Below are 18,359 nucleotides of genomic sequence, written 5' to 3' on the forward strand. Positions count from 1 at the left end.
TACGCAGTAATGCAGAATCACCAGCAAGTACAAATCTTCAGACACAAGCCAAGATCACACTGCATTGAAGAGACCAAAGACAGATGACAGCACAGTGGCTGACTAATGTCAGGAGGTATGAAGGTTGCAAAGACTGCATTTCCATTCCCTACAGTTTCCAAAACCAGTAGCCAGTTGTTGCATATCTACAGTGCAGAATGCTGCAGCTGTACCTGGCTCATTATACTGAAGTTTTTTGAGTCTGCCCATCACTTGGTCCCTAAACCTACACCCCTACACCTCAATGCAACCTCAATAGCTCCATTACCAATATCTTTAATATAATTCTGTTTAATATCCATTGTCCTAACAGTGCCAGCACCCACCTTCACACCTTCTGGCACCACAGTCTAAAATAAAGTGTCTGTAATTAGGACTGGAAACATCCAACAAATGCATTTGTGAATTACAATGCACCCATTACATTAAATGAAGCAAAAGAGAACAGTTTCCAAACAAAGCAACTTTATTCTCTTACTTGCATGGCAAAATGCGAACAACATCATTCTGCTTGTAACTCTCAATGCAGACAGCACAATGATCAAAGTCTGGGTCTGTTTCCTAAAATGAACAGAATGAGAATTCAAGTCAAGAGTTGAGGCTATGACAAATGTCAAAGTAGTTGTGACTGGTACATGAACAGCACTGTGCCAAGTGGCTGTTATTAAACCATAAACCCAATGACTGGATAATTATATTCCAACATGACTTAAGCAAGAAAAGCATCTCATACATGCAAAACTGCCCTTTCTTGGAGCTGGTAAATCATAATTTCATACATAAGCTCAGGCCTAAGATGATTCTAATGTTCAGTGAAATCATTATAAAATATAGTACAGACCTTCCTAGATTTCATTTTTTTTTTCCATCCAGTTTACAGCAAACGTTTCTATTTTATCCAGGGTTTTTTTTTTGTTTGTTTGTTTTGGCAGAATAAAAATTCTGGGGCTCATTTTTACAGCCAGAAGGAGCATATTTTACTTAGTACATAGTCCCATATTTACGTCTGCTGCTTACTTGCAGAATTCTCATGACATGAAATGAGGATCACTGATTGACCAGCTCTCCTCTCTTTGCTGTTTTCCAGAAGTTACGATTTTTAAAAATTAAATTTTAAAATATGAGATTTTAAAATCTCAAATGAAAAAAGGGGAGACTTCATTTATATATAGATATGGCATCAACAACACATATTTAAAATGTTTGGGCCTGTGACACAAAACAGGCTGTGCCTTCTCTTAGCTCAACTTCATTATTCTTTTTGATGCCAACCAGCTACAAGCCAGACACCAAGGCAGGGACCAGAGCAAAGCCCCAGCCACCCCTGGTCAGCACCAGCCAGGGCTGCACACAGAGAATCCTGATGGCTCCTCTGAGGAAGAAAAGGTTTTTCCCACTCTGTTCACCTGCATGTGCACCTCATGCTGTCAGTACTGCAACCCACACAGCACTTGCCAGCTCTGAATTTATGCTGTCAAGACAACAGCACTGTTTTACATGGAAAGGTTCCTCTAATTTTTATGTTCTCCCATTCCACAAAAGATTTAGTGCAGTGGGTTGTTTTGAAATAGAACTACATAGGGAGGGAGGAAGAACAGAAAGACATTTGCTCTGCCTTCTCTCCGGAAGCAAATTTTCCTATCACTTCCTAATCTCCCACTGCTGATAGTGTTGATAAGAAAGAAAAAAGGAATCACAATAAAAAGGCCCTAAGAAATAATATTTTAAAAATCAAACCATAGCCAGAATTCCCCTGCCTTTTGAAAATTAAAGCTAAAAATTGAGCAAGATTAAATGACTATTTTTTTCCTTTCAGAATCAAAAATAAAGCAATACTGCTCTCAAAAGTGGAAAAGCTTAGGATATAACATACCATATATTTTAGTGTGTATACTAGCAAGAAATATTCTTGGAGTAACTTTGACTGAAATACCTCTTTACTCTCCCCCTTAACTTACTGAATATTTGTATTTTACTTAAGATATTATCTTCAATTACCTGTCTTTTAAATTTATTTTTCCTTTACAGAACTTACATATGATAAGACTCTAAGCTTTAAAATTCCACATAAAAAATGCCAGTCCTATCTACTCATGCCAGGACACCCTCCCAGTCAGCCAGCACACAGAACCACCCTCAGTCACAGTTGCCAGATGGAGTGTAAATAGTATTTAAGCATGAAAACCTTCTTTGAAATATACAGCACACATCAATACAGTTACACAAAATATTGTGCCACAGGACAAAGTAAGCCTCCAACAAGAAAGGCAAAGTCATAAATCAGAAACACAAAGAAAAAAATGAGATTGTTTCCCCGGTAAAAAAATAAACATGATGTTCAAGTTTATCATGTTGAAATCTTATTATTATACCTTATCACCCTTCTTTACTGTTCTGGTTGTCAATTTACCAATGGCTTTCTTGGCAGCATCTCCAAGACGACGCTAATAAAGTGATAAAGAAGAGAACACAAATTAACCCTGATAAACAAGCTTCATTAGTGTCCTTTACAATGACTTATTTGGACTCAATAATACCACTGCAATACACACTATGGCAGCAGGCCAACACATAAAACAAAATGCAAACACAGCAAAGCACAGAGATTTGTTGAGAGGGAAAAATAGCCAACAGTTAAATCCTCAAATGCTCTCCCACAAGCATGGACATCAAACTCATGGATTGTATAGAAATCCACAGAAGTGAATCAACAGTGATGTGCAAACTTAATCAAACCCAGGCTGCAGGACAAAAGCTGAAGCAATGTCCCCTCCCAGTTATTTCCATTATATTCTGTTCATACTGGTTTTTATTCAGTGTGCTGTAATATACTGCTTGTTCTCTTAAGCTTGAATTATTTTTGTATTCCACTCTGAGCAGGCTGATCTTACTCTGAGATGCAAAAATCTTCCAGTGTAACCTAGTTTCTCTCTTGCTATTACCCAAAACCACCAGGATCTCATAAAAGAAAAAAATGATGGGTCATGAAATCTAAATAAGCCAACACAGACTTAAATAAAGTTGAAATTAATACTGAAGATAACCTCAATCTGAATGCAGAGGCCAAATTTTTTGCTGTTTATGCTGCTTTATGACCACCACAGCTGGATGGAAGGAGTTTTTACTGACATCCAAGTGCTGATTCCTACTGAAATGCCCAGCTCATAAAGAACAGCTGTTTGTCACTGTTTTCCCACTGGGGTCCCAGAGATGGGCACTGATTGAAACAAAGATCCCATCATCTTCCTTCAGGGACATGAGACTTCAGACTTGGTTTACAACTGACTTAAAAAGCAGAAGTGATGTAATTTCTCTTTCCCCTCCAACCTGTACTAAGTACTCTGCCCTTGAAAGAGATGGGCTGCTTCTCAGAATGCAGCTCTCAAAACCTCTCCTGCAGCCTGCAATGAATGTGTGGAGGTTTGTGCCCACCTTCTATAAAACTGAAACCCAAATCCTTCATAGGGTGTGCCTCCTGTATCACACATTTCCCCACATGCAAACTGCAATGAAAGTTACTTGTATTTGTGAAACACAGCGACCTCAGAAGTCTGTATCACAACTGACTGTACCACTTATTCTAGAATTACATAAGCACTTTTCTTCCTTGTGATTTTCACAGAACAGCAGCTCTTATTTTATATTTTTTAGAACAAGGATTTGAAAAAATCAGATATACAGTCTCAGCTACTGAAGTACATCCATGTAGGAAGCACAGCATCAGAAGCAGAGCTGGGATGGGAAATTATATGCTTGCTACAGTCAGAAATCTCATCCTAACTTCAATATGCAAGAATTTGGTCAATTTAAGCCGATCTAAATTACATGCTCCAGAACAAGCATATTAGCCTGAGTACTGAATGACACAGAACACACTGGGCACACTGCTGGAGTAGATAACCATTGCATAACCAAAAGCATGATTACTAAGAGAGGAACAAGGCTGAAATGGCATTTAACTGAAATGCTCAACTCCACCAGCTAAGTAAATGTGGGTAGTATCTGTATTTCCTTCTACTGTATATGCATGTGACTGTATATGCACTACAAGAAATTTTAAAGATTACTTTCCCATTGAAAGCATAATATTTCAGCAGAACTCTTCCAACATATTGAAGTTCTTTTACGTAAATAGATTTGCTAAATAATAACTTCCATCTCTTCCATTTGAGAGGTCAACCTCTTCCATTTTCTAATTTTAACAAATACTCTTTCATGCTAACACTGGAAATGCTCAGGATTTGCTATTTTGCTAAGTTAGGGCACAGGCACACAGCATATGCTTGCTTTTAAAGCCCACAACTGTCTGGATGGAAAAGGTCACTTCCACATGCAAAAGAGTTTCACGCCTCCAGCGGAAGCGCGCAAGAACGACGATGTGAAATACCAATATCTGCTTGTGCTATCTACAAAACACAGCAAGTTTTTGATGGCTTTGATTTCAAAACCAGAAAAACTTGTGCCTTGACATAACTTAAAAACAAGATCATAGTCTAAACCAAGTTATTTCATCACTAACAGTACAGTCTTTGTGAAAGCTCTCAAAGCTCTTTAAAAATAAGCTGTAGCTGTCGCCACCTTCTTATTAAAGTTTAATAAGCTCAGCTTTTTAAACCACATAAAATTTTCATCAAGTTTCTCCTGACCTTTGTAAAAATCTAAAGAAAGAAAAAAGGTCATAAGAGCCCTTTCCCAATGGAGCAACTGTTTTGAAACGTGGACATTGGGAAGGAGCCTAAAGCCATGTAGGGGATAGAGAAGGCACAATTTAGTATTCCACAGACATTCATTAAGTTAGAGTTATATTTAAACTTCACCATCCCAAGGGACCACACTAAGTACTGGCTACAGTGTGGTCATTTAAGAATGACATCCTTAAGAAAATCTACAGGATGCCCATGGGACCTGCAGCATCAGACACTATTAATAGTAACTGAAAAGGAAATCCTGTGCCACAGCCAAGGTTTTGTAAGTTTGGATTTATTTTAGGTCTGACAGAACACAAAAAAAAACTGGCCCACAGTCAGCTGCTGTGTATCAGCTGTAATTTGGGGGAAGGGGTAACAGTGACTAGAGGTCAGGAGGTTTCTAAGTTAGCCTTCACAGAGAGACAGGGCAAAGAGGGCACTGTGCATTTCCTGAGGTTTACTGACCCTTCTCAATAAAAGCCAAGGCACACTGTGGAAGGTCATTAAATCCACACTAGTAAAACATTTATTTCTAAAGTTTATTTGTGTTTTAGTTGGCAGCTTGATTTAGTCTAGATCTCTGAGTATGGCCATATATAACACAGTACTTAAACAAATTAAGAATTGAAAAAAAATGTAAGAAAGGCATATTGGACAAAATTTTTGTTAAAATACATGACCAGGAGAATTAGGCACTCCTTACCAAGGGTGATCTTAAACAAAGTTGAAAGTTAACACATATCACTAGGCAGCTCTACACCTTAGATTTTTTACCCTAATATTCATAACAGATTATGGTGTGGGAATACTTTTGTACAATTTCTGAACTATGTTAACCATTACAGAAAATATCCTTAAGAGCATGGGGAGAATTTGTAACATTTGCTCAGTGTTTAAACTACACAAGTTGATTTAATTTAACTTTCCTCCTCATTCCCAACATACATCCAGTATGTATTACTCAGCCAACACAGAATCCCTCTGAATTTTGGCCTTAGACAAACTAAAACTTAAATATTTTGCTTCAGTTTGATTCTTTCCTGTCACATAATAGGATCTATACCAGTGCTGCTCAGGATGAAAACACTTTGCTGCATAAAAATCCTTTTCTGGCAACATGCTTTGCCTTGGAACAAAGAGATTCTGGGAGCAGTTTGATTGGCATTCCTTATTTGTTCCCTATTGATTATTGTATACTGAAATATTATCTCCATAACTTAAGAGAAGAGACCCCTTACCTGATTCCTGTCACGTGCACTTGTGTACCTGATCTTCTGGATGAAGTAAAATATTAACCATGCTGAAGAAATGATCATCAAAACAATGAATGATATTGACACAAAGACTAGAGAGCCCCGGCTGAAGTTCTTTGGAGGAACACGGGACCCCACTGCTATGGCCATCAGCACAGAGATGTTCTTTTCCAAGTAATTCAGAATCTCCTTAACCTTCGACTCTGTAATCATGACAGCAACAATGTCTCCAGTTCCTATAAAAAGGGGAAAAAAGTTTAATTTCTATTTCAAATTAACATGGCATGCTGCTCACAAGATTTTCCAAATGCAACGCCATTTGACAACTCAAGAGGTTTCAATCTAAGCCATCTGTGGCACATGAACATGCTACTGGGCACTTTACTCATGCCTTGTCCTTCAAACCCAGATTTTCAAATTAGGGCATTAACATTTGCCCTAAACCCTCTGCAGCTCCACACACAGTAACAGATCTCTACTGCTGGTACACAGTACTTCCCACATTGTCATTACTGTGTGCAGTCTGAACAAGCTTTCAAAAGTACATTTGTTCCAGATCTGAAGCTGTGAATACCTAAACAGGCAACTCTCAGAAAAACATTCAGGAATGAGTGAGAATATTGCTTGAGTACCCTCAGCATAGGCAGTGCTGTGGATGTTGCTGGGGAGAGTTATGCAAGTTCCCTGTGTGGTTACGTGGCTGCAAAGTAGAAGAGAATTGAAAAAACTTGGCAGAAGTTTGGCTGCTGATTTTATCACCCATACAAAGACACGCTTGATAGGATCTCAAAGAGGCTGTCAGCTTCATCAGCTCCATTTTCAGTGTGCAGCCCATCTGTTTTCATAGTGTCTTGCCTCTAGACTATTTCCTGTCCCAAAGGGAAAATTATTGGTACAAGGATAATAGGAAAACAATAAGCCTTGCTGAAAAAGAACAAAAATCACCTATAGAGCAGAGAGAGCACCTATGTTTTAAAGCAAAGACCTCATTAAAAAAAGAGGATCTTGAACACAGGGTAATTCTAAGTTAAAAGAAAGAAAAGTTTTAGAAAAACCAAAGCCAGAAAGAAAAAAAAAACTTGTGAAGTTTCATTCTTATTCATCCAGACTTATTTGCTTCCAATACTAAAAACCGTTTCAAGACCTATTTTCAAAATGCTTGCAAAATCTGTTCATCTGCTTGTTCCATCTGCTTGCTCCAACTCACATTCCCTCAGAGAGGAACTGCATAAGGCAAACGACTTCAGCACCAAGATTCTGGATTTAGAGTGGATTTAAGTACAGAGAACCTAGTGTGACAGTAGAGAACATGAGGTCCTATTTTAACACAAGGCATTTGTTCAAAGTCTTTTAATCACAACTTAATTTTTAAGAAGCTACTGTACCCACAAAATTATGTTCAAGAGCCAAAAGAGCAGCACCTTTGAAACCCTGGGCACAATAACTCAGGTTGACAGCTACATAATTTTCCAAAATGGGGACTTATAATACAGTTGTGCAAGAGCCTTAAATGTTCCCTTGTTACTCTTTGAATTTACCATGTTAAATAGTAACATTAAGAGTCACTATCATCAGTTTTTCTATTAAGTTCACTAAGGTTGGTGATGTGGATTGTGCTGACAGAACTACTCAAAAGAATCAAAACTGATAATATCAGAAATTAAAATTTCCAACCTTCCACAGCCCTCAAATTGCTTTCCTCTAGAAATTTAAACTTTATTTAAAATTGAAATGACAAAGTCATTCAGGCCTTGTCCTGCTAACATGGGACTGAATAGGAAAAGAAAGTGTTTCCTTCTGAATATTTTTGAAACAGTGCCACAGTAATTCAAAAGCTTTGAATAGCAATGAAAACTCAACACAATGCATTTAATCTCTAGTATAGCACAGATTCACACAAGATCAACTTTAATCCAGCTCTCAAGAGACACTTCAGTACCAAGTTTGGTTTCATGCAAAAGCAACCAAGATATTTAATAGCCAGCAAATCTTAGAGTAAAAGTCCATCACTAGCTTTATTTTCATGGACATCTACCCAGATTCCTATTTGTCTGGTTGGGAAGATGGTTCCTGCCCAGACTTGCAGCACATTTTTACAGCACAAGAGATATCCTTCCTGCAAGATCCTGTATTTAGATGCAGCACATGCTCCTGCAACCCCAAATCCCTGCAGCTCAGACAGTGCAAGATCCATCAAGAGCAGATAATTTATATTGCTTGATATTTTCCCCAGACTTCACTTCTGCTCTTCATATCTAGTTCAGACAGGGAAGAAAAGCAGGGAAGGGTACAGGAAGACTGCATTCCCCAGAGCACATGTTCTGCTAAGCTTCCCCAGTAGGAATTTATTTGCACTGAGAAATTATGTTAGTATCAAAATATCAAGCTAAAGCACTCAGTGTAATATTGTAACATGATTTATAGTTATCTGCAAAGCAAAGCTGACAAAGATCTTCTGATACTAGTCCAGCTCTATGTGAATCCAAAGCTGAAGGCTCTACCTATTCCCTGCTGCCCAGGGAATGTGACAAAGCTGACAATCTGTCACGTGTTTTATATAAAGCCCAGCACAATGGGAACCTCTGGCATCACTGCAAAGTGATTTGCATTCCAAATGACTCAACTGGGAACAGCCAAAGTGCTACTGCTGCTTCTGACCCCACCAGAGCCAAGGAGAACTGCAGAAAAGAAAAATAAATTGTGTCTGTTTAACATACTGAAGCTCAGTGGAAACTGGGACTTGGTTCATCCATATTTTTGTCAGGGGCATCACCCTAAATAATTTTAGCAAGAACTCCCTGTTTGAGAACAATTGGGGGCAGGAGGAGACAGTGACTCATTTATTTTAAGCACCTTGAAACCTTGTATTTCTGAAACTTTAGCAGAAAAAATCCTCAGGTGAAGACAGAAAGACTAAGAGTGTTTGTGAAACTCAGAATATGGTCTTACTCCATGATCTTATGAAAAGCAATATTCTCCTCAGCCAAGAACACAGTGTCCAGAGAAAAGAATCTGGATTGCTTACTAAAGCCAATGAACTACACATGGAACCACAGATGACAAGCTAGGACAGACGGTAGGCATAAGACAAATATTGATGTCTGTAAACATAAATCATTTAATTGCTATCATCCAAGCCCAGGCAGCTCTTTCTAGCTTGCAATTTTACCATGTGCATGTTTAATTAGGATAGTTATACAACTCTGTGTATGAAAAGGGATGAAGTTGTGACTAATCATTAAATCTGTGTAATGTTACATTGTGAGAGGAGAAGTCACAAAAAATTAAAAGCTTAGAAGACAGTAAAAACAGGACAATGGGAAAACCAGCAACATCCAGGAGTTTCCTGTAGAGCTCATAAGGAAACTGCTTTGCTCTCTCACTGACCTATTCACATCCCCTAGCAATTTTAAAAGAGCATGCTCAGAAAGTCAATAAAAAGTCATCTCAAAGAAATGTTACAAGTGTCATCACAGGCAAATATTTGTGGTGCTTTTCTGGGATTGGGATTTTTGGTAGGTTTTTTTATCATCTTGTTGTTGTTAATTCTTCACTACCAAATGTTCATCTGAAGGTTAAAATATGGTTAACTATGTCCAGGATATCAGGCTGAAGCTGAAGATAGGGATGGTTCAAAGAGCAGAATTCAGACACCTTCAATCCTCCCAACATCCACTGGGGGTGCAGGGAATGGCAGCCTGGCAAAATGCAGCTGCCAACCAGGGCTGCAATGCTCCAGCTGCCTTCTGTACATGGGGAGGGCAAAACCTTAGATCCCACCTCGAGTGTTCAAAGTGTCAGACCACCTGTAAGAAGCACTGAACTACTGTGATTTGATGCAACAAGGTTTGCAGAGAACTGAGGATTAAGTCAGATACTCATAACAAAGGTCAGTGATTTGCTAATGGCTGATATTTTAAGCTAAAGTCCTTGCAATAAGTCTCTGATAGTGGCTGCTGATGCTGCAGACACAGCATGAAGCACACAGACTGCACTAATCTCATGCTTGTGAAAGAATACTGTCCTCTCTTTAAATAGCAGAGAAAATTTAACTACAATTGAGTCCTTTCATCACTTCTTTCTGAAAAACCTAAACATAGCACATTTACCTGAATAATTCTGCTGGTGAAAATTTCAGAGTACTTCCTTAGAAAACACAAATTTCCCATTCCCTGATAAAGGTAGAGATTGGTCCAGGCAGTCACTTAAAAGATGGATTCACACAGTGAAATGCTACTGCCTTTCTGAGTACAGCAATAGGATCATCATGATGTAATTGGAAATAGAACTGCCCATCCTCAAAAGCCAGACTTCCCTACTCTTTTATTACTTCTCTATTCTTCAGTTGAAATCCTGCAGCTGTGTGCTAAGCATTTCTGAATGCAGTGTATCAGAAAGAAAATGACAGCAACACCTACTATTCAGTACCCAGGAAAGGGATCAGTCCTATTACTGTGAGCGACAGATTTCTTGGAATAACATCAACTAACAGTGAAACCATTCCAACAGAATTTGGGATCCCAGAAAATGACAAAGAAAGCAGGAAAACACTAATGAAAGCTAGGGCTGTATATGAAATTTTGAGACCAGTTGTGAGGTTTGTGAAGACACCAGAAGATATCTGAGCTGCATGAGAGCAGAGGTGGAATCAAGATCACCTCTACAAGGGAAGGAATTCAGCCACAGAGGATAAAATCCACGGAACCAGTGAGATAAAGGGTAAGGGAAAGGCATCTGACCTGTGTGCAAAGCTGTGCTGCTAGAAAAAGCAGGCTTGGGGAGAACTGCTTTCAAATAAAAATTCCATGGCACAACAGTGGGGAAACCCACACATTTATCCGGTACCTTAACATTTTTGTCTGATGCAAAAGAAAGAAATGTGTTGTGAAGAATAATTCTTGCATTCTAAACAGGTTTATGGGAAAGCAGACACCAAGAGGACGAGCCTTGGCATATCTTCAGTCATTAAAACCGGTCTAGCTGCACATATTTTTATTTTGATCTAATCAGAAAGTAAACAAGAGCATATCCAAGCTGTCAACACATGAGCAATCTCAAGAGTAGAATATGTTATTTGAGATGTCCCAAATCAAATACTTCTGAAAACAGAAAAAGACCATAATATTTGACAGTTATTGCATTCTAAACAAGACAAGAATTTAATGCCAAGAATATACATTAATTTTAAAATGAGACTAGTAGCATTTTAAAACATTTGTCTTCCTGTTGCCTTAATAATATTGAAAATGTTGAATTATTTCCTGTATGTAAACATTTAGTTTAGGATGCCTATTTTATGTAGTTTCAGACACCAGAACAGATTTTACTAAATTACCATGAGAAAAATCATGAAGGGCAGCAGCATTTGAAACTATTACCCAAAAGTCAGACTTTTACAAGGTGCTCAGTTAAATACAACCAGTGGAACAACCTTCTATCCCAAAACACTGAGCAGGTATTTTCAGAAATCAAAAGTCTCTTTGCTGCACAAACCTATGCAAAATAACCTAAATAAAAAAGCTTCTAAAATTAAAACTTGAATTCTCCCAGCTCAAGAGGGCAAAGAAGTAGATATTTCAAGTTCAGTGAGGAAAAGGCTTCTATGAAATACTGTCAATGTGAATCTGAAGAACACTCAAAACTCTTCTCTGTAGCAAGAAGAATTTCAACAGATTTCAGTCTGCCAGGTAGAGAGGGTCCTGCTCTGTGCCCTCTAAACATCATTACAGACATTTCAGTGTTTGCAACATGCCAGGCACTGCCGTACTGCAGACATGATGGATCACAAAGCTCTGCTCCTTTAAGAAGAGCAGGCATTGATTGAGGCTTATGATTAGAAAACCAGAGACAGCAAGAGCAGCTTTGCAAAGATGGGTGTGACACAATTAAATTCAAAACAAATATTAAAGCTTAATCAGATTCATGTTGTGCTAGTCTGTAGCACATTAAGTTCATAAGTGATAAATAATAAACTTATAAGCCCATCCACCTTCATTAAACAAGAAGCAATGCCTCAGTATAATGTCCTTGCTGTATTTTTGATCAGCTTTATAATCTACTCTGACCAAGAGTTCCTAAAAGGAGAACCAAATAGCAAAATCAATTGAGAAAACGGTTGGGCTGTATTTAGATGACAACTGCTGACACATTATTTCATAACCCAATTGCTCTGTTCTGACACTCAGGGAAACGTTTCTTAAGGAGGAATTTGCATGCAATCAAAACAGGTAGTCACAGCCACATCCTGATTCATTCACAAGTCCAAATCCTGCTGATACACGTGAGCTGGGGAGCCACACCCCTGATTTCCTCAGCCTTGTCAAGGTCAAGCTGTCTCTGTCCTACACCCAACCCACTCCAGAAAACCAACACTCACAGCCTCTCAAAGATCCAACACAACATCAGAATGTATAAAAGGTGTTGGGCTTTGGCTTCTCTGAAGATCATTTCCTCCTCACCCAAGGAGCTCCTCTACCTTCCATCCCAAGTCATATGACACTAAGCACTGCTAGAAAAATTAGGATCCTCTATAAAGCAACAAGATGCACCCACCTCTTTATTGTTAGAGTCCCTCAAGTCCCAGAATCTCTGCCCAGTCTTTAAACATGCTACTTCAATGCTTCTGATGGGCAGCAGGAGGACAGACCCATGGCTGGGCCAAGAAGGGGAGAGACTTTATAAACTCCTGGAATTTGAATTGCAGCAGAGTTCCCTTAGAATAGCAGGGACACTGGGTTTGGGGACCTGGGGCTTCTTGTGCTCCCCTCCTTTGAATCACTGTGATAATTCCACATATATCACATATTCCCTTTCTGTGGAAGGACTTTTATCTCCTGGGAATTACATTAATATATATATAGATATCTTTTTGTGCATGTGACCTTTTGGGTTCTTTACACTAGGAAAAACCAAGCCTAGGAATGGGAAAAGCAGACAGATGTTGCAGAGACCTTTACAGACATTTCACATTTTCTTAGCAATGTTTCTTTGCATCTGCTTGCACTACAGTTTTATCTTTCTTAAAGGAAATGGACATTCCACCTAAATAATGCCAGAAGAATAAAAAAAGCTTGGCACAAGAAATGTATCACTTGATCATCCCCTTTACACAATCTGTGCAGAGATTTTTTTTCTTTTACTCACATTTTACATGGCATTTAACCACGTTTATGGCAAGTAAACTGATTTGCAGTCTCTTTCAAGGCATTAATACTTGTATTCTTAAGGTATTAGTATGCTAGCAAAGGAGACCCAATTTTACATTCAAACCTTGAACAAATGCAAATGAATAAAAAGCTGAAGGATCACTTTAAGTTTTGACTAGGGAAATGGGGTAATCCTAACACATTACACACCACTGAAAAAAATGTGTCACAGCTTAACACATTTCTGAAGTATCTATGTCTGCCTATCTGAAGAAGATATTTTTGCTGATTTGAAAACAGCTTTTCTTCACTTTCTATATTTCTAAACAATGTCCAAAATCTGTTACAGTGTTACATTCTTGATTCCTCAATAGTATTAATGCAGTGTAGACCTCACTGACCCATTCATCAATGTAAGACACACTTGGATTTTGGTAACTGTCTCTTGCATTCCATAGTGCGACCAGTGCCAGCAGGTGGCTTACATTTTGCCATTTCTGGATAGCAGTTTGTATTCCCACTAATGGATGGTGCAGCTAAAAAACCCAGGGATTTCTAAAAAAGGGCAGTTTGTCATGCTCATGTATTTTCTTCTATAGACTTCTGTACACATCTCTCAATCTGGACATGGATAGTCACTCAAAAAAAATTCAGCAAAGCACCAGAGAGAAATGGCAAGATAGCCTTACCCAAGGACACTACAAAACACTTTGAGAGATTTATAAATAGCATATTCATAGATTAATATCATAAATTTGGTTCTACTGAGTCCATAGATATGGGGAATTACTCTGCTGCTGCAGCTCAGACTTTGGATAAGAAGAATGTAATTACTTACAGTCACTAACAGTCCCGTGGGCCTTTTCACAGTCACAGAACTAATTACCCTTTCAGCTGGCTGAGTTAAAATGAGCCTGACTGCTGTTATTTCAGTTGTGGATGAGGCATGTATGACACAGAAACACTGGTAGGCAGTTCTGCAAGGCACCAAGGCTATGATGGCTCTGTAAAGGGGTTTCCCTGGATTGCCTTCAAGAGACAAGGGCTTCCTTATGGTCCACAATCAGCACCCCAAACACTCCACACCTTTAAGTGTCAGACACCTCCATCTACTGTGTGACAGATTTGCCTTATTGATACACCTCCAAGGAATCTAGTGGGAAATGGCATCAACAACAAAGTTGTTGACACTCATCCTCAATATTTTCAATTAGCAAACATAAACAAAAAAGATCAAATAGATGTAAACAAAGCTTAAACTATTAATTACTTTGCCTTTTATAAAGGCTTCAGCTTTAATGACTCAGCTCTTTTTCACTAAGAGTCTAAGATAAATTACTAATAATACAATTTAATAACAATATGGTAATATAAAATAAAATTAGTTTGGACCTGTGAATTATAAGTAGGTCTCAGTAATCCAGGGCAAGTGGATTTGGTGTAGAGCTAAAACATTCATCAGCACACATTTGTGCAAGATAATCTGCAGCACACCCCACCAGAGCTTTCATGCATCACTTCAGCTGAGAGTTACATAAAGAGACATTTGTGAGAAAAAGGCAAGCAGCAGAGTTAAAAGATGAGGTGCTCAGGGATCAGTGCCACAAGAGAGGACAGTGGCACCTCGACTGCCAGCTCTATTGTACCCACTAGGAATGAGGGCAAGAACGGGGAACAGCCATTAGGTGGCAACAACTTCAAATTGCTTCCTGTCCCTCCTGCCTCTGACCCACTGACCTAAACAACCCACAGAACACACAGGCAGATTTAGCACAGTTCAAAGCAAGCACAGCCCTTCCTTCCCACACCAGTGTGCTTTTTAAGCAAACAGAGGGCCATGAAAAATCCTTCCCTTGGAAGGGACCTGTGTCTGGGAGCCCATCTTGGACAGCTCTTGCACAGTGCCATGGCAGGAGAATGTCACCTGTGCTCACCATGGAACACAAACACCTTCCTCCAGAAAATTAATGAGGTGATTCTTTAGAAGAGCAACGAGGACTGATCTTGATGATATGTCTGCATCTTGGTTCAAAAGATCTTAAAAGATTTACCTGTATCCGATAAAGCTGTTTATAAACTTCTGGAAATTTTTACATGCTGATAAACCATGATTACTGGAATCCAGCAACTTCATTTCTTTTATATTTCTTTTCATGTCTTTTATAAATGTGTTTCTCTTTTTCTGTCTATATTTTTTCCATAAATTCTTAGTAGGAAATTTGAACTTTAAAGGCTTGTTTGGAATATATTCTTCTCTATAAATCAAAATAAAAGTCTAGATTTTAAAGAGAGAAATTCAGTATCATAAAATTATAGAATGGCTTGGAAGGGATCTTAAAAATTACCCAGTTCCAACCTCCCCATGTTTAAGTATTTTGTACTTAATAGGATTGTCTCTACCACACATAAACAAAAAAAAAAAAAAAATAAATCCAAATGTTATTTAACCTGAATTTTTTTCCTTTTCCCATAACTGCTTATAAAGGAGACAGCTACCACATATTTTCTTCACCACACAGGCTCTTTTTTACATTAGACAGCATCAGTTTTGCTTTAACAGAAGCAGCAAGCAAAACCACTCATAAAACTGCCTTCCTGCCAGTGATGTCATGGTCTAACATAACCTATGCTGGGAAGGGTGTCCTTTGCTTAGGCTGATAGAAGACATCTACAGGATTGTGCAAAATAAGTATACACTGACATATACAAGGATATGCACAAAGGAAAGAAAATAATCTTGCAAATAGCATCAACAGAAGTACAGGTATTTATAAAAAAAAGCTGACCAATTCCTGAAGGTCATTACCTACTTTAAAACTCAAAGGCGAAAATGAAAGGGCACAGACTTGGTGGACTATGACACAAGAGAAAGCAAATTCTGCTATTAGAGCAGAAAGTGTTCATTTGACACAGAGATGATAGACTGATTGCAGAGTGACAGTTGTTATCCAGCCACCAGAAGGAATTGCCATTCTGCTAAGTAACATTTTCAGTATGAACAAATTTCCATAAGAATAAAATTTTCAAATGTGTATTCAAGCATAAAATAGCTTGGATAAAATATTAATCCTACAGGTGAAAAGTGCTTCCTAAGCTCTTTTCATAGGGAATCACCTCTCTGCAGGTGGGCAACACACAAAAATCTGTGTAATGTGTTATTTATTTTTACCACAGACACTGTCTAAGAGGGTGATTGGAATTCATGGAAATATCCAAGCAGGAAAGCTTGCAGCTCATAGTGTGCATTATAAGCAGTTGCTGCTTTCCTCTCTGCTTCACGAGGAAGACAGAATATTTCTAAAGCTTAATATAGAGCAGTACAAAGATTATGTTACATATATAAAATAACACAAGGTCTATTTTCTCCTTGGTCTATGGAAAGAAAATATAGAGTCATCAACTTGGTCATCAACACAGCTGCCAAATTGTTTTGTGAAGACTGTATTTTTAAAGAAAAGAGGAATACTGCACAGCAATAGACATCCTATGGAGCTAACACCAGCTTGGTGGCTCACCTCCATCCTCACCTGCTATCAGCTCCAACACATGAACTTAATCAGTGCAGAACAGCTCTCAAATACACAGGGTCAGCTCCTCCCAACCTTTAGGGACAGAAAACACTAAAGAGAAGTGAGGTAGTGCACTGGAATATCTAATTAGCTGATCACACAGAATCAATTAGGTTGGAAGAGACCTCTGAGATGACTGTTCACCACCTAAAAAGCACACAAGCAGTCTATAGTTGAAAAGGCAGAAAAAGGAACACCAGGGAATGGCTTGAATATGTGCAGATCTGCTTTACACAGTGTTAGAAAAGACTCATCCTGTAAGCAGAGGTTCAGGAATCTGTCTCCCCCCTGGAATAACTCTCAAGAAGGGGAATGCTGGATTCCAAACCCTCCCTGTACTGAGGCTAACACCAAAGGACTAGGCTACATCTCAATTACACACAATTACAGTTCCTCCATCAGCCCACCAGGAAGTTATCTGCAGGAAGCTCTGCAAAGTGATTGCTGAGGAAATCCCTCACATGTCCATAACAATCAAAACAAAGGCAGTGGAGCAACATTTCTCTTCATTCCAGGTGCTACTTCAGTTCTAAAAAATGCCTTTTAGCCTGTCATGTAGTTTGAACACTTCAAATCCAACATTAATTTTGAGATAGAGCCTTCAGCCCAAACCAGAGCAGATCCCAGAGTTTACTGAGCACATGCACCTAAACCCCAATATTTCAAATACACAAAGCTAAAATATGCATCAACTGCATTTTTTTCAAAGCTTGCCATAAGTAAGAGTAAATATTTTGGAATTCAACATGCTGAAGACAGTATTGGTCTTTTCTCCAAATATCAACTACCCAAACAGCTGCCTGGCTACCTTACAAGACACTCTTTTACCAGCTGCAGTTCTCAGATTTTACATCTTAGATGGTATTTCAACCTACCAGAACTACTGGGCCTATTGATAAAGTTTCAAAGTCAACACACTGATCTTCTGAGCTGAAACAGGGAGTGAACAAGGATTTCCTAATAAAAGACAGACCCCATCTTAGTGCTGTAAAGCAACTACCAAATCTACACACATTATGAGAAAGAGAGTATTAAAGTTATAATCAAACTCATGATATGATTTAACATGTAACAGAGCCAACAATGCTAAAGCTGTATCAGTAGCCTTTTTCCTCACACACTGAGATATTCCACACCACAGGAAAACTACAAGCATTGCTAAATAGAGCATATTTATATAAATATTCTTACAGGTAGTTCAAAGAGTCCAGAGTAGAAGGTTTAAGAGAGCACTATAACTATAGAGAGAAATGGGGGATATTAAAAAAAAACAAAACCCAAAACAAAAACGAGGAAGCTGGCAAAAAATGTTTCATTAGAATATGGGACTTCTCACCTGCAGATTGCTTATAAAAATGTCTAAGCAAGGTACCTGAGATAAAAATCAATTGTCAACAGGCTTTGAATTGCTACATGGAGGTCAAAATCCTCCTGCAAAATTCCTGTGATACAGAGTTGGGAAGGTCAAACCTCTTTAACATTTTCCTTGTTAAAAAAAGAAAGAAAGAACCATAGCATTTCTTTAGTCAAGGAATTCAGTTCTAGTTGTGTGACAATATGCAGAACAATAATTAAGAAATTCTAGTTTCCAAGCAACCCCCTATGCTAAAAGAGACTGAAAATATCCTAACAAAAAAATCAAAAATCAGCCAGCAGTACCACCAC

The 18,359-nt window shown here is 38.5% G+C and overlaps 1 protein-coding gene across 2 annotated transcripts in view; it reads right to left on the reverse strand.

Annotated features, from left to right (window-relative positions):
• The window catches only part of RNF130 (ring finger protein 130), a 42,914-nt gene that overhangs the window by 12,906 nt on the left and 11,649 nt on the right, over positions 1–18,359 (reverse strand). For both annotated transcript variants that reach the window (XM_058815304.1, XM_058815305.1), the window contains exons 3-5: positions 5,966–6,216; positions 2,412–2,483; positions 518–600 (exon numbers count right to left, since the gene is read on the reverse strand). In XM_058815304.1, coding sequence (XP_058671287.1) covers positions 518–600; positions 2,412–2,483; positions 5,966–6,216 — 406 coding nt within the window. The remainder of the gene's footprint in view (positions 1–517; positions 601–2,411; positions 2,484–5,965; positions 6,217–18,359) is intronic.

The sequence above is a fragment of the Ammospiza caudacuta genome, chromosome 16, assembly GCF_027887145.1.
Source record: "Ammospiza caudacuta isolate bAmmCau1 chromosome 16, bAmmCau1.pri, whole genome shotgun sequence".
Classification (NCBI taxonomy): domain Eukaryota; kingdom Metazoa; phylum Chordata; class Aves; order Passeriformes; family Passerellidae; genus Ammospiza; species Ammospiza caudacuta.